This window comes from Giraffa tippelskirchi, chromosome 13 (assembly GCF_054371585.1).
Source record: "Giraffa tippelskirchi isolate mGirTip1 chromosome 13, T2T-mGirTip1v1.2.pri, whole genome shotgun sequence".
Lineage (NCBI taxonomy): Eukaryota > Metazoa > Chordata > Mammalia > Artiodactyla > Giraffidae > Giraffa > Giraffa tippelskirchi.
The window spans coordinates 100,083,226-100,098,934 of record NC_137287.1 but is presented as its reverse complement, the minus strand read 5'-3'; the positions used below and the strand labels follow the sequence as shown (position 1 = coordinate 100,098,934).

Below are 15,709 nucleotides of genomic sequence, written 5' to 3'. Positions count from 1 at the left end.
ACTTTCCTGCCACTGCAAAGCCCTACATCTTGGACAGGGAGGAATAAGTAGATGAAAAATCACGACAAGGTTTTATGACCCCTATCACACACCATGCGTTATCACAACACAAATACATGAGGGCCCCATGAGGGAATTAATCTTCTAAGAGATAAAGCTGGTTCTTTCTGATACCTTTCCCATGGGAGGAAATAACAGAAGGCATTTACTACATGCCCCCTTTTCTAATTGCTGCGAATGAAGAATAGCTTGCTTGTGTTGAATAAAAGATGGGTGGATAGGGGATGTCTTCACCAAGTTACACACTGATGGTGAAGAGCCGGTTTTTCATACTGTTTCCTGGATATGCTGTACTTGGAGTGAGATGGATTTGCTCATTTCCTTTACAAAGTACCAAAAAACAAACCTGCCCTGAAATAACTAAAATCTCCAGGAACATCACAGCTCCCAACCCCACACAGCATACAAGCCTCCCAGATGTCACATAAGAGACCAGGGGAGCTCTTTGAAATGCCACCCTCGTGGTCATAGATATACTTTATTGAGGATTTACCATGTGCCCAGCACAAGGCACTAAGGACTCTCCTGGCACTGATTCATTGTATCCTCCCCAAACCTTAGCAAGAGAAACTGACTATACCCCACCTTACAGCTTGGCTCAGACGGTAAAGAATCCACCTGCAATGCAGAAGACCTGGATTTGATTCCTGCGTCGGGAAGATCCCCTGGAGAAGGGAATGGCAACCCACTCCAGTATTCTTGCCTGAAGAATTCCATGAACAGAGGACCCTGGCAGGCTCACAAAGAGTCAGACACGATTGAGTGACTGAGCGACTGATCATGCATGCACCTTATAGATGGAGCATAGACAGGGAAGGAAAAGCCATCCGTGGTGGCCAGGAACTGGCTGGGCACTCACAGTGGGTCCTGATGCTCTCTCTCTCTTATTGAGCAGAATTCCACAGGATACCAGCATCACACAGGCCACTCCGTGACCAGAGAGTGTCCAGACAATAACAAGAACCCACCCCAGTCGTCATTCTGAGCCCAGACAAGAAAACTGTCCAACCCCACCCAAATTGACCTCTCCCAGATAACCTGAGTGGTGGGCAGGCTATTGCTTTGCCAGCTTCTCGCACTTGGAGGCTGGGTCTGGTCTGCCCCCTCTGGATCCCCACCGGATCATGGAATCACCCTTTCCTGGCAGCATCTTTTTTGTTGTTCAGTCATTCAGTCATGTCTGACTCTTTGCAACCCCATGGACTGTAGCATGCCAGGCAGCATCTAACCCTGAGCGAAACCCCACTTCCTCAAGTCCTTCAGGTGTTCTGCAAGCTCCCTCCTCCCTGCCACAGTGAGTAATAACCCCACCTCATTCCTCTACAGAGGCTTCCCAGGTGCCTCAGTGGTAAAGAATCCACCTATAAATGCAGGAAACACAAGAGAAATGGGTTCAATTCCTGGGTCAGGAACATTTCCTGCAGGAGGAAATGGCAAGCCACTCCAGTATTCTTGCCTGGAAAATTCAGTGGACAGAGGAGCATGATGGGCTACAGTCCATGGAGTCACAAAGGGTCAGGCATGACTGAGCACGCATGCATACATTCCTCTACAGGTGTGTTCTCGGAGTGTTGGCTGGAGGGCATTGCCCACAGCTTAGGAACCTGCCAGAGGTCACACACCTAGCACCTCTCAGAGCTGCTCAATTGGGATCTGGCCCAGGTAGCAGGCTCCACTGCCCCAGGTAGGATCACACCTTTCCCAGCGTGAGATGATGGTGTTTATGGCAACCATTCAGATTTCCTGAGAACCCTGCATTTGCTTTACATATTGCAATCACTTGTTTTATTTTTTTCCCCCAGATAAAAACGCTGAGTCGTGACAGTCACTTGAGAATCCATAGCCCTAAGCATTCCTGGGAGCGAGTGCAGGAACATGAAAATGGAGAAGCCAAACCTTAAACACCTCCACCCCATCACCTCTGCCTCCCTCCTTCCTTCCCTCAACCCTCCCCTTGGGGCCCCTGCTCCACTGGCTTTGCCACCACGTTCCGGGGGGGTCGGGCTGCAGGGACTCATCCTCCTCTTCTGAGCCTGGTGTCCGGGGCTGCAGCACAGTTTCTGTTCTCAGAGGGCCCTGGGGGTTGGCCAGTGGCTCAGAAAGACAGTGGAGTTGGGGAACTCGAAGCTGCATTCACAGAGCAAGCAAAGTTTTTAATCAGATCAATGAAAACTGTCAAGTTTTCTATTGACGCCTTCCTTTGCTGGTTGCTTTTTTTTCTTAATGTACTAATGTTATTTATTTGGGGTGTCTTGGGGAGAGGCCCACAGAGATGATGAGGAAGGTCTAACACCCCCAGCCCCCTGCCACCCCCTGGAGGCCTCTGGAGGGAAGGCCGCATACACAGTGAAAAATCACTGGGGCTTACAGACTAGTGAGCTTTGCACATTTTACGCACACACACACACAGACACATGAACACACACACACAAGTGGATGCACCCTCTTCCCCCCCACAAAGAACCCCAGACACACTGGAAATTGTCTGAGGGGTGGCTATAGCCTCTCCTCACAAGGAGACCAGGCTTACTCCCGCCCTCATCAAACATTTATCAGGTAGCTCTGCTCCTCACCCGGCCCTGGGGGAGCAGCGAGGTAAATATGCCTTCCTAACCCCTAAGGAGCTTGGAATCTAATTATCTTCTAGAAATCCTTTGGGGATCTGTTAATAAATCAATACGAATGATTTGTAATTAGAATATCAATTATTTGTATGCAAATGTGGCCTTCTGGGTGCTTGGGGACACGGCCTAAGGATGGTAAAGACTTTCTCCCCCACCTCCCTTCAAATTTTTAATTATATTATTTTATTCATTCATCAAACATATAACAAGCACCTTTTATGTGCCGGGCACAGAGATGGGGACCATGAATCCATCTCCTCCTGATCATTCCCAGTTAGGAATGAGAGACCAAGGGAGTTTGGAGTGGCGGGGCGAGCTTGCTTATGGGGGCAAAGGGAGAAAAACATTGGTTTCCTTCCTCTGCACCTCCCAACAACCACCCCGTTCCCTGAGAGCCTCAACTGAGCAGACAGCCTGTCCGGAGTCCTCCTGCCTGAGCCTGGAGGGCCCACTTCTTTGGATAAGGGTTAGGCCACACAACTGCACCCCTGTTTGCAAAGATGTGGGGCGGCTCTGTGTAGGACCCCCACCTCCATCCAGGCCAGTTTGGAGGTGCTCGGTCTGCATGAGTTTTAACAAGTCCTATGTATGAGCTGGGCTTCCCTGGTGGCTCAGTGGTAAAGAACCCGCCTGCCAATGCAGGAGACATGGGTTCAATCCCTGGGTCAGGAAGATCCCCTGGAGAAGGAAATGACAACTTACTCTAGTATTCTTGCATGGGAAATCCCATGGACAGAGGAACCTGGTGAGCTACAGTCCATGGGGTTGCAAAAGATTTGGACATGACTTAGCACCTAAGCAACAACACTGTATGAGCTAGTTCTGAAACTTCAACACCTGGTGAATCTCCCTCTCTCTCACTTTCTCCCTGCCTCCCACCCTTCCTTCCTTCTTTCCTCCACTCATCCCTCTACGGATCGCTTCAGGCCTTTGCTAGAAGCTCAAATCAGGGATGGATCATTCATGAAACTCGTGTCTTAGCGGGGAGACAGGCCACAGATAAATAAGTGGTTACACGTAGCCAAAGTGCTGGGAAGGAAAAGCCTGACTGACGAGCTGGCGTCCTGGAAGCCTCATGGAACAGCCTTCTAGGGCAGGTATCCATCTTTGCACCTGCCATGTTTTCTTCATACTGCCCTCCGGAGGTTCCTTTTCACCTGTATGCATCTGCCTCCACATGTGCCCAGGACTTAGCAAGGTGCCCAACATACAGCAGGTGGTCAGGGTGGTCGGATGACAGTGGCAATATCAGGTGGCCCTGGGAAGACCACTACAGGAGCAGGAACAGCCAGTACAGGGGCCTGGGGAAGGGCCACTGGGACTCTGCGGTCACCCCCAACCCTCACCACGATCCCTGCTTCTGAGACATGCACCCCTCCCCGACCCCGTGGTCCCTTTCACCCAAGTCTTCACCCTCCATCTCCGATTTCTCACTCCTCTTGGCTGAATGTCTGAACCTCCTCATGCCTTGGTTTTCTCAGCCTCAAACCGGAGGAAGTGATGTCACCTATCATCATTGTGAGAACATAGAGAAACACACGTGCTTCTCAGGATGGTGCCAGGCACGTGGCACTTGGTTCTCAGAGGCTACGGTTATTGTTGACATCAATCTGTCCCCCAGTCAGCTTCCAAGACATCTCTGTGGAAAACAAACAGACTAAATGCAATGTGGTATCCTGGACTGGATCTGGGAAAAGAAAAAGGACATTTGTGGAAACACTGGTGACATCCAAAAACAGTCTGGAGTTTACAGTGATAATGTTCCAATGTTGCCACCGCAGTTGTGTAAAATGATAACATGGGGAAAACTGGGTAAGAAATAGAAGAAACCCTCTAGACCACTTCTGTAACTCCTCTGTAAGTCTAAAATGGTTGCAAGATTAAGAGTTTATTTTAAAATAATACATTTTATTTTTTGTTTTAAACATTTTATTGATTTTTAAGGCTTTCTAACTATTGGAATAATCAAAAAGATTGAAAGCAGGAGAAGATGAGACGGTTGGATGACATCACCAACTCAATGGCCATGAGTTTGAGCAAACTCCAGGAGTTGGTGATGGATAGGGAAGCCTGGTGTGCTGCAGTCCATGGGATCGCAGAGTCAGACATGACTGAGTGAGTGAATTGACTGAACTGATTATTGGAGTGGTTTTATTTATTTATTTATTTTGTTTTTAATTGAACCATAGTAGACTTACAATGTTGTGTTACTTTCAGATGTACAGAAAAGGGATTCAGTTATATATATATATGTGTGTATATATACATATATATATTCTTTTTCAGATTCTTTTCCCTCATAGGTTATTACTGAGTATAGTTCTCAGTCCTTGTTAGTTGTCTATTTTATGTATAGTAATCAATAACCTCAGATATGCAGATGACACCACCGTTATGGCAGAAAGCAAAGAATAACTAAAGAGTCTCTTGATGAAAGTGAAAGAGGAGAGTGAAAAAGTTGGCTTAAAGCTCAATATTCAGAAGACAAAGATCATGGCATCCAGTCCCATCACTTCATGGCAAATAGATGGAGAAACAGTGGAAACAGTGGCAGACTTTATTTTGGGGGGCTCCAAAATCACTGCAGATGGTGACTGCAGCCATGAAATTAAAAGATGCTTACTCCTTGGAAGAAAAGTTATGACCAACCTAGACAGCATATTAAAAAGCAGAGACATTACTTTGCCAACAAAGGTCTGTCTAGTCAAGGCTATGGTTTTTCCAGTAGTCATGTATAGATATGATAGTTGAGCTATAAAGAAAGCTGAGCACCAAGGAATTGATGCTTTTGAACTGTGGTGTTGGAGAAGACTCTTGAGAGTCCCTTGGACTGCAAGGAGATCCAGCCAGTCCATCCATCCTAAAGTAAATCAGTCCTGAATATTCATTGGAAGGACTGATGTTGAAGCTGAAACTCCAATATTTTGGCCACCTGATGTGAAGAACTGACTCATTTGAAAAGATTCAGATGCTGGGAAAGATTGAAGGCGGGAGGAGAAGGGGATGACAGAGGATGAGATGGTTGGATGGTATCACCGACTCAATGGGCATGAGTTTGAGTAAACTCCAGGAGTTGGTGATGGACAGGGAGGCCTGGCGTACTGCAATCCATGAGGTCACAAAGAGTCAGACACAACTGAGTGACTGAGCTGAACTGAACTGAATGTGTATATGTTGGGGCTTCCCTGGTGACTCAGTGGTAAAGAATCTACTTGCTGGTGCAGGAGATTCGGGTTTGATCCTTGAGTTGGGAAGATCCCCTGGGGAAGGAAATAGCAACCCACTCCAGTATTCTTGCCTGGGAAATCCCATGGACAGAGGAGCCTCCTAGGCTACAGTCCATGGGGTCAGCAAAAATTGGACACAATTTAGCAACTAAACAACAACAATGTGTATATGTTAATCCCAAACTCCTAATTTGTCTCTCCCCCCTTGCCCCTTTGGTAACCATAAATTTGTTTTCTATGTCTGTGGATCTATTTCTGAAAAACAATACATTTGATATGTATAACTGAATCACTTTGCTGTACACCTGAAACATTGTAAATCAAGTATCCTTCAAATTAAAAATGAATAAGTAAACACAATACATTTAAAACAACGGAAATTAAAAATTTTAACAAAGCAAACTAACAGAACACACATACACACACACACACACACAAGGAACCACTATGTTTGCTGATGTTACTCATCTGAATAGGATGTCCTCTAGGACAACCAAGGGCATCCAACCATGACAGCTAGACTGTATAGCACAACAGAAGACCCATCACCCCTGGCCCATCCTGGTACTCTTCTCAGTGCCTTGGTCTCCTCATCTGTAAAGTGGGGATAAATGATCCTCTTGACATGCAAGGATTAAACTAGATAACATAAACAAAGCCCTTGGTGCAGTATCTGGCCCACAGTTATACACTTGATATGATGGGATTAGAGGCCCAAGGGAGATTAGGATCAAAGATGCTATATTGCCAGCTTTGAAGATGAAGGAAGGGGCATGGAGCCAAGGTCTCTGGCCAAGCTCCAGGAGCTAGAAAAGGCAAGGAGCCTGCAGACCATGGAACGCAGAGGGATTTTAGCCTCGTAAGAGCCAATTTCAGACTTTCAACCTCCAGAACTTTTGTGGGCCATTTGTTACAGCACCATAGGAAATGAAAATATATGCTAATCTACTGCCTGACACAGAGCAGGAGCTAAATAAATGTGAGAAAATATTATAAGTTGTAAAATTTTTACTTACTTATTTTTTGGCTGTGCTGTGTGATGTTGGATCTTAGCTCCCCGACCAGGGATCGAACCCATGCTCCTTGCTTTGTAAGCGTAGAGTCTTAACCACTGGATTGCCAGAGAGGTCCTCTGAGAAAGTATTATTTCTCTTTGCCTTTCTCGCAGATCAGCCCCAGCAGGCATGCACCCTGAGGCCTTTGTATTTGCTTTCCCTCCACTTGGAGAACTCTTCCTTCTCTTTTCTGTCTGGCAAGATCTTTCTTACTATTTTTCCAAGATTATTCTTTAATACCATATGAGCTTTTAAGTTTTCTTCCAGCCCCCAGAGTAAAGTTCATTGTTTCTTGGTAGCTTTCTTTTTTATATATTTATTTATTTGTTTGGCTGTGCCAGGTCTTATTTGGCAGCATGCAAGCTCTTAGTTGCTGCATGTAGGATCCTAGTTCCCTGATCAGAGATTGAACCAGGGCCCTCTGCCTCGGGAGCACAGAGTCTTAGCCATTAGACCATCGGGGAAGTCCCTTTTAGTAGCTTTCCTCTCATCTGTTTTAGTATTTATCACAGATTGTAACAATTTTGGTGGGTTTTTTTGTTTTTTTTTAACTCCCCTCACCAGACAGTAAGATCCTTTGGAGCCAGGGTTAAATCCATACACTGCGGGATGCTGATGCAGCAGGTCCTTAGGAAATGCCACTTGGATGAGAGAATGAATGAGAGAGAGCATGAATGAGTGAGTGAGTGACGCCAGGGAGGATGGGTGGGATTTGGACAACCAGGAGCATTTCTGAAGCAAGAAAAGGAGTGAGACTCCAGTTTGACAAAGCCACCCATTTTTTCAATGTGGTTCAGCCTCCTGCATCCTGGTTATCACAGAATTTGAATGCCAGAGAGTAACAATAACTGATTGCGCTGCAGAGAATGCCAATTTAGAAGGTTGAAAATCCAATAAAAATATTTTAAATGGACTTTTAAATTTAAAATAGATTTGGAGTTTCAAAAAATTGCAAACAGGAGGGTGGTGATCCTCTGCAAACACTGTCACACACTGACCTTGAAGAATGACACATCCCAACCCCACTGGGAGAGGGTGATAGGAGCTCCGTGTTTAGAATCGTCTTCCCCATGTGCTTCTTCCCTTGTCTGGTGTGAATCTGCGTCCTTTGCCTGTAATAAACCATAACCACGAGTATAGCAATTCCATGAGTTCTGTGAGTCCTCTTCTTGAATTGTCACACTGGAGGGTGGTTTTTGGAACACTTCTTCTTCTGATCTGGAGGGTGGTTTTAGGAGCGCCTCTTCTTCTTATCTGAGTTCCCTGATCAGAGATTGAACCAGGGCCTTCTGCATTGGGAGAGCAGAGTCCTAGCTGTTGATGTTGGAAATGAGGGCGCCTTCAGGAGCTGGGAGCACCTAAACTCCCTGCCCGGCTCCAGCCGCTCTCCTCCTGTTGCCCCACAAGAGCCCAGGCAACCCCGATGCCCTTGAGGGAGACCGACGATGTGAACTGTTGATGTCCGAAGCACTGGACTTTGGAGCGACCAGCTAGTGGTGATAGGTGATGGCAACACCAAGCCTCAAAGAATTCCCCTAAACAGGTTGAAAGATCATAAAACACACAAGGAAACAGGATGCTTTGAGCCAGCAGGAACTCTAAGTCGAAAAAGCACACACTGCAGAGACTGAGCAGGCTGGAAACAGAAGTGTGTCTTCAGTGTTTAAAGAAGTCAAGGAGGGTGTGGGCATTAGGACTCCGTTTTCCCTGGTCTCTAAATCAACCCTCTGCTGTCTGCTCTGAGGTGAGGGGGCTGCGGCTCCATCTACTTCTTTCTCCTCAGGTACTTTCCTCAATTGAGGCAACTGAGGGAGACCCGAGGACTAAGAAGGGGGTCTGCTCTCAATGTCACCTGAGCAGCCACCCTTCACCTGGGCAGCAGTCTGCAGCTTTTTGGGGGGTTAGCCCAGAGGAAGTCTCATTGCATCCCCTCAGGGGCCTAGGCGCTGGCCAGTCTGCAGTCCTTCCTCAGAAATCTGCTCCTATCTGGGACATCTGTGGCGGTCCAGTGGCTGAGACTCTGAACTCCCAATGCAGGGGGGCCTGGGTTCGATCCCTGGTCAGGCCACTAGATCCCACACGCAGCATTTAAGATTTCACGTGCTACAACGAAGACCTAGACGGCCAAATAAGTAAATATTAAAAAAGAGGCGGAAGAATTCTGCTGCTACCTGAATGAAGTCCCTCTTCTGAGCTCCTGGGTCCTAATGACCCAATATCTTGCCTGTGTCTCTTGGCCCCCTGCTCCCCTACCCACAAGACACCTTGGTGTCTTCATCTTCTTGCTTTTACAGTTCCCCTTTACCCCATTAACCATTTCTTCATGCTAAGCTATCTTTGTCAAAATAACTGGTGTAATTTCTGCTTTCCTGGCTGGACCTGGACTGGTAGAGGACTTAGTACCAAGAGTGGTCCCAGGACATGGACCCTCAAAGACAGGATGCAGAGTCTGACTAGTCCACATCCTCATGCCTGACTGAGGTGTCCACGGGGCGTGGAATAGAGGCAGGGGTGTGCTGGGCTCAGACTAGCTCACAGGAGCCAATGGCGCACTCCTGTTTTAATTCCGTGTTCAGCAATGACCTCTGGGTCGCTTAAAATTAGCCATGGTGTGAGTGTTTGCACCACAGAAATCTGCAAAAACTATAGCTCAGAGTTACTTTTACCCCAGAGAGTCAGTTTAGCATTGAGCACGGGGTACAAGTAACCTACAAGTGTATGCAGTGGCACCCCTACTACTCGCCTTTGCACCTGCCTCTGAGGGTAACGTAGTACCCACAACCACAAGGGCCTGGGAGAGCCCCGTGGCCGCTACCCTGATGTTGCAGTGATGACCCCGGGACTGTGGGGTAGTAGCTGTGTCTGAGTTCCCTGGAGCTATTATGGAAAGAAAATGACAAGCTCTCTGAGCTCTCAGCTTAAGTTCCAGTGGGAAGGCCAGAGGGATTCCATGGATCCCTAAAATAATCGTTTCTTTCTTGCAGCTATAGGTTTTTGACCTTGCTGAAAACCAGACCCCAAACTGGTTCTTCCCAGGTGGCACAAGTGGTAAAGAACCTGCCTATCAATGCAGGAGATGTAAGAGACTCGTGTTCGATCCCTGAGTTGGGAAGATCCCCTGGAGGAAGGCATGGCAACCCACTCCAGTATTCTTGCCTGGAGAATCCCATGGACAGAGGAGCCTGGCAGGTTACAGCCCACGGGGTCACAAAGAGTTGGACACAATTGAAGTGACTTAGCATACATGCTTAGCCCAAACTTAACTGGTCAGGTTGCAGAATTACAACATAAAGAGAATCCATAGATTTTCCAGAATCTCAAGAAGTCCATTCAGGTGTTTATCTGGCTGAGAGACAACCAGAAGCATAGATGTACACTGACCTGTCTGTAGTGAGCAGCTAGGAACAGATACAGCAGAACCGAATTTCATGAAAAGGAGGTGTGGGAAGGGGTTCTGGAGATGCCTCCTGGGATGGGCACAATGTGAAGGTGTTCACAGTGCCCCTTGTGAATGCCTACCAAGGGCATCAGTGACTTAGTAATAATCCAGTGGACAGGGTGACCCATTCTGGGCTCCTCTGCCATTGCTTACATGCTGAGTTTATTTTAAAGTGCCCGTCCCGTGGAGGCAGGTATAGAAGCTCTGCATGGGCCCAAGAACATGGACTTATCCCCATCAAGATGACCTGGCCATTACCACTGCCTAAAGTGACAACAGAGGAGACCAACACCAAAACCCCTCAATGGGGTGGGGCGTGGCTGGAACCAATGTTAGAGACCTGCCTGTGTGATCCTTAGTTGTGTAAAGGAACTGAGCGACCAGGGAAGCCCAAATAGAATGTAGAGGCTTAAAAAAATAACTGAAATGAAAAACTCCTGGAATAGGTTTATCTGCAGCCTCAGGGACAATTATGGACGAAAGATCTGAAGACATACCCACAATATGGGATACAGAGATGAGAGATGAGGCCCTGACAGAGAGGCAAGGAGACAGGGAGAATGGTGTGAGAAGGTCTAATGAATGGGTTTTATTTGTAACTCACTACACAGTTTTATGTATCAGTATGTACTTAATAAACACAATGAAACGAAATTTTCATGAAAATATACAATATACTCTGATATTTTCTGTTCATTTTCTCTCACAGTGCTGGTAACAACCTACTAAATTGATTTTATAAGTCACCTTTGGGAAACAACCTACAGCTTGAAAAATCTAGGTTGAATAAACTACTAGTCAGATATCTAGGAGAATAGAGTGAGAGGATGGAGCTAAGGTAACATTTAAAAGAGATATCTATTAGGACTTCTCTGGAGATTCAGTGGCTAAGACTCCATGGGTGCAGAGGACCTGGATTTGATCCCTGGTTAGGGAACTAGATCCCACATGTGCGCTGTAACTAAGCCCCAATGCAGCCAAATAAATAAATTTTTTTTTTTTTTAAAAAGAGAGAGGGTGTTATTTATTGGGTATGGAGTTGCAATATGAAAGAGTTCTGGAGGTGGACAGTGGTCATGGTTGCACAACAGTGTAAGTGTATTCAATATTATTGAACTGTACACTTAAAATGATTAAGATGGTAAATCATATGTGTATTTTACAACAATTTTTAAAAATTTTTAAATGCTGAGAATTTTCCAGAATGATGAAAGACTCCAGTCAACAAATTCAGAAACTCTTGAGTATTCAAACAGGGTAAATGCTACAGACTGAGCATTTGTATCCTCTCCAAAATTCATATGCCAAAATCCAATTCCTGAATGATAGTATTAGGAGATGGGGTCTTTGGGGGTGATAAGGTCATGTGTGGGGAAACCTCATGAATAGGATTAGTGCCCTTATAAAAATGACTCCAGAGAGCAAGAAAACAGCTGACTATGAACCAGAAAGTGGGCTCTCGCCTGGCACAGAATGTGCTGGTGCTTCGATTTTGACTTTTCCAGGTCCCAGAACTGTGAGAAATAAATGTTGTTATCTAAGCCATCCAGTCTATATGGTATTTTACTAAAGCAGCTTGAATGAGCTAAGACAAATAAATTAGAAGATACATTGTGATAAAACTGCAGAACCCCAGGACAATGGGAAGAAACAGAACATTTTTGAAGGAATAATGAGGAGATTGTCATCTGAAACCTCAGCAGTAACAATGGGAGCTGGAAGTCAATGGTGGCATCCTACAGCTCTGAGAGAAAACCATTGTCCCTCTAGTAAACCAGCCAAAATATCTTGCAAGAACAGGAGAAAAATAAACTCAATTTTAGAAGAACAAAACCCAACAGCATTTGCTCCAACAAACTTCCTGAAACAATTTAACGATTCAGGCATGAGGAAAGTGATCCTGATTGTAAATTCTGATGCAGGAAGAAAAGACGAGCAAAGAAATTGGTAACTGTGTCGTTGAGTTTAAATTAATATTGACTGTATAAAATAACCTAGTAATGGCTCACAGGGTGAAAAAAGAAAAGATTAAACTTAAAATATACTATAATTAAGGCATATAATTTAGAGGATGGGCTATTGAATTACACTTAAGTCCTTTTATTTTCAGGGAGCAAAGTAATCAGTGAAACAGCATAGAGTATATAAGAGGAAGAAAAGTGGACTGAGAAAAAAATTAGCTCTAAAGATGCAAAAAGGGGAGGAAAAAGAAAAAACAAATGTGACCAACGGAAGGCACAAAATAAGATGGTAGAAATATATCCATATATATCATAAACATAATAAGTATAAATGGACCAAATGCTGTAGTTAAAAGACAAAGATTATCTTTAGAAAACCGTTTTTTTAATTACGGAAAATTCCAAATTGGAAAGTGTGAAGAATAGTACAAAGAATCCCTATATGTCTGTCATGTAGACTCAGTGTTAGCTATTTGCTGTTTTCATTTATATATGAAAAGGAGAATATTAATAAACACATATTTCAGGTAGTACACACTACATAATGAAGTCAAATTTAAATGTCAATAATGAGATAATGAGGTAGAGTGTTCACTTTAAAACCAAACAGATATAGGTTCTCAGTAATTTTTAAAAGTGTATTTGTTTGTGTGGGTGGTTATTTATTCAAAGGCTGTCTCATCTATGGCCTCTAATGAGAAGTAGGAACCAGGTCAATTTTTCTGATCATTGTATTTCTAAATATTTGATGCATTTAACAGTACAGGATTCAGCACAGTGCTTGTTACATAGTAAACATTTAATGTAGAGTAGCTTTTATTTATTATAATCGATGCTGTTGTTATCCGAAGCGTTCAGCAGAGTGGTACAAAATAAGCAAGCAATAATTGGTAGCTTACTAAATTTATATTTATTGCTAACCACATGTCACCGTGCCTAACACACATCATTCACTCACAAACATCATGATTATAATAAGAATAAGTCGTACTTTTATTATTATTCAAAATCTCTAAGTGCCTGGCACATTAGCAAGGAGAAGTGGAAGTTCATTTTTATTAATTATTGACTAAAGCACTTAACACAAAGTCTGCCTCCCATGGGCCCTGCCTAAATAAATAATCTTCAGAATGATGGTCCCCAATTCGGGTGTCCCGGACCCGCCCCTCCCCTGGACTTGCTCGACGCCCCGCCCCCTGTCGCTCGGCAGCCCCGCCCCCGCGGCCCTGCGAGCCCTGCCGCCCCGCGGCCCCCGCCGCGCCTGCGCACTGCTCGGCAGGGGCTCGCGCGCTCTGCTCCCCGCCGCCCCCGAGCGCGCGCCGGGTTAAGGCGGCCGGCCTGCTGCGTGTGTGCGTGCGTGCGTCGGCGCGTCGGTGCGTGCGTGCGTGCCGTACGCTCGCTGGGCACCGCGGCCTCACCCTCGCCCTCCGCCCCTGCGCCTGCACCGCGTAGGCCGTCCCCTCCCCCCGCGCGCAACCCATAGGCGACCCCCGCCCGCGCCCCGGCAGGCCCCCCCTTTCCAAATTTAAAGGGGGCGCAGCATTCAAGCGTCCCGCCCCAGGTGACCTCTCAGGGGTCTCCCCGCCCGAGCTGCCCCGCCGCCGAGGAACATGGCGAAGGTGGAGCAGGTCCTGAGCCTCGAGCCGCAGCACGAGCTCAAATTCCGAGGTAAGCCCGGAGGCCCGCCATCTTCGGCCGCGGGCCGGGCCCGCCGCCCCGCGCTCCGGAGGGCCCGGCGGCGCGGCGGTGACGTCGGCCCCCCGGCCGCGGCCCCCGCCCCGCCCCCGTCCGACGGCGAGCCCGCCCGCGCCCCCTCCCCGGCCCCGAGGGTCCGGTGCGGGAGTCCAGGGCCTGCTCCTCCACAGCCTCCCGCGCCTCGCCCTCCAGACACTCGCACAGTTGCCGCGGTGACCCTTCCTGTCCGGTCTGCGGCCTCCGCCCAGAGTGTGGGCCCTGGCGACCGCCTGTCCCCGAAGGCTCAGGTCCTAGGTCAGAGGTCGCCTCCCCGGGAGCCCCGCGCCGACCCGTCACCCCTCCCGGGGCACCTGCGGCCGCCGGTCGTATCACGGCTCCTGGCAGCTTGGCAACTTAGCCCTGCGTGCGAGGACCACTTTACGCACTTGTGTCCTGTGTCTCCTCCACATTGGGAGGGAAGCTCCATGAGGACAGGACCTGGTCACGTCTCCGCTTTATGCCCCGCAGACCTTAGGGCCCTGATAAGTACCTGTTGAGTAAGTGAATGAAAGGAATCGCCTCAGAAGTTCCAATGGGACGAGGCCCAACTTTCCTTCTCCTGCCTTTCTTGTGCCCGTGCCTCACACCTGTGCAGCCGTGGTGGTGGGGGAGAGGGGAGGGAAGGGCTGTCAGATCTTCCCCCTCCCCATCCAGAAGAGCCTGGAACTGGAATCCGAAGAAGCCCAGGGGGCCACCTATATGTTTTTGGCGAGCCCAAGCCCCTTGTAATGTGTGCCTTCATCTTTAGTTATTGTTCCTTACTTTCTCCACCAAAATACAGTGCTAGGGGACAAGAAGGTCTAAGTCTGATTTGACCATTCCTTCTTTCCAAATGTGCTGAGTGACTGTGTAGCAGACATTTGATTGGCACTTGAGAGGTGCCAATGGACAAGACAGACAAGACCCTTGTTTTCTTAAAGATTACCTTCTAGTGAAGGGTGGTAAGCCAGTACACCATAGTATTTCAGGAGGGACTAACACAGGCTGGCATGATGCAAGCATGGTTTCCCTTGAACGGCCAGGTCACTGCAGTGTCACCAACACTTGGCCCAGAGTAGCCTGCAGTAGATGTTTGTAGCATTGTGATGCCTGCTGGCTACACGCACCCCACTTTAAATGTAGTGGCAGGAGGTAGGGTGGGTAATTTACCCAGAGTCACCCAGTTGGCAAATGGCACATTGGAACCCAGACTCCAGAGCTCACACTCTTTTAACAGTTATGCTGTCCGATCCCTGGGCAGTCTTCCACTGTGGTGGTTGTCACTTTGCTTCCCAGGTTAACAGTCTCAGGTTGTCACTTTTGGAAGTGACTCCAAATGTGCAAACAGCAGAAGGTTTTCCAGTTCAAATAAACACAGACCACAAAACTGTGACGTGGATTATAATTCCATGGCAGTACTTTAAGCTCAGACCTTCTAGAGGAACCAGGCTGAGAGGAATCTGGTAACTCAAGTGAATGTGGAGGGTGATGGTGTCCACTTGAGTTATCTGACGTTCTCTACCCTGGAAGCCTGGCTTAACTCCTCCCGGAAGTTGGCATGTCCATTCTTTGAATCCACAGGCATTTACCCAGTGCCTGCTCCATATGACAGGTAACAGGAGAAGACAAG

General features: G+C 47.2%; 1 protein-coding gene and 2 long non-coding RNA genes across 4 annotated transcripts in view; 2 read left to right on the top strand and 1 right to left on the bottom strand.

Annotated features, from left to right (window-relative positions):
• The first annotated feature begins 1,613 nt into the window (after nucleotides 1–1,613).
• Nucleotides 1,614–2,249, top strand: LOC145533260 (uncharacterized). Its single transcript, XR_014073950.1, has 2 exons — nucleotides 1,614–1,744; nucleotides 1,863–2,249. It is a non-coding gene; the product is annotated as an uncharacterized LOC145533260 (long non-coding RNA).
• A 601-nt stretch (nucleotides 2,250–2,850) lies between these two features.
• On the bottom strand, nucleotides 2,851–15,130 carry LOC145533261 (uncharacterized). Its single transcript, XR_014073951.1, has 3 exons — nucleotides 15,026–15,130; nucleotides 14,591–14,687; nucleotides 2,851–4,323 (listed from the first exon to the last, which is right to left on the bottom strand). It is a non-coding gene; the product is annotated as an uncharacterized LOC145533261 (long non-coding RNA).
• The window catches only part of VAPB (VAMP associated protein B and C), a 47,001-nt gene continuing 45,059 nt past the window's right edge, over nucleotides 13,768–15,709 (top strand). For both annotated transcript variants that reach the window (XM_081560338.1, XM_081560334.1), the window contains exon 1: nucleotides 13,768–14,034. In XM_081560338.1, the coding sequence (XP_081416464.1) occupies nucleotides 13,977–14,034 (58 nt within the window). In that variant the 5' untranslated portion in view covers nucleotides 13,768–13,976. The remainder of the gene's footprint in view (nucleotides 14,035–15,709) is intronic.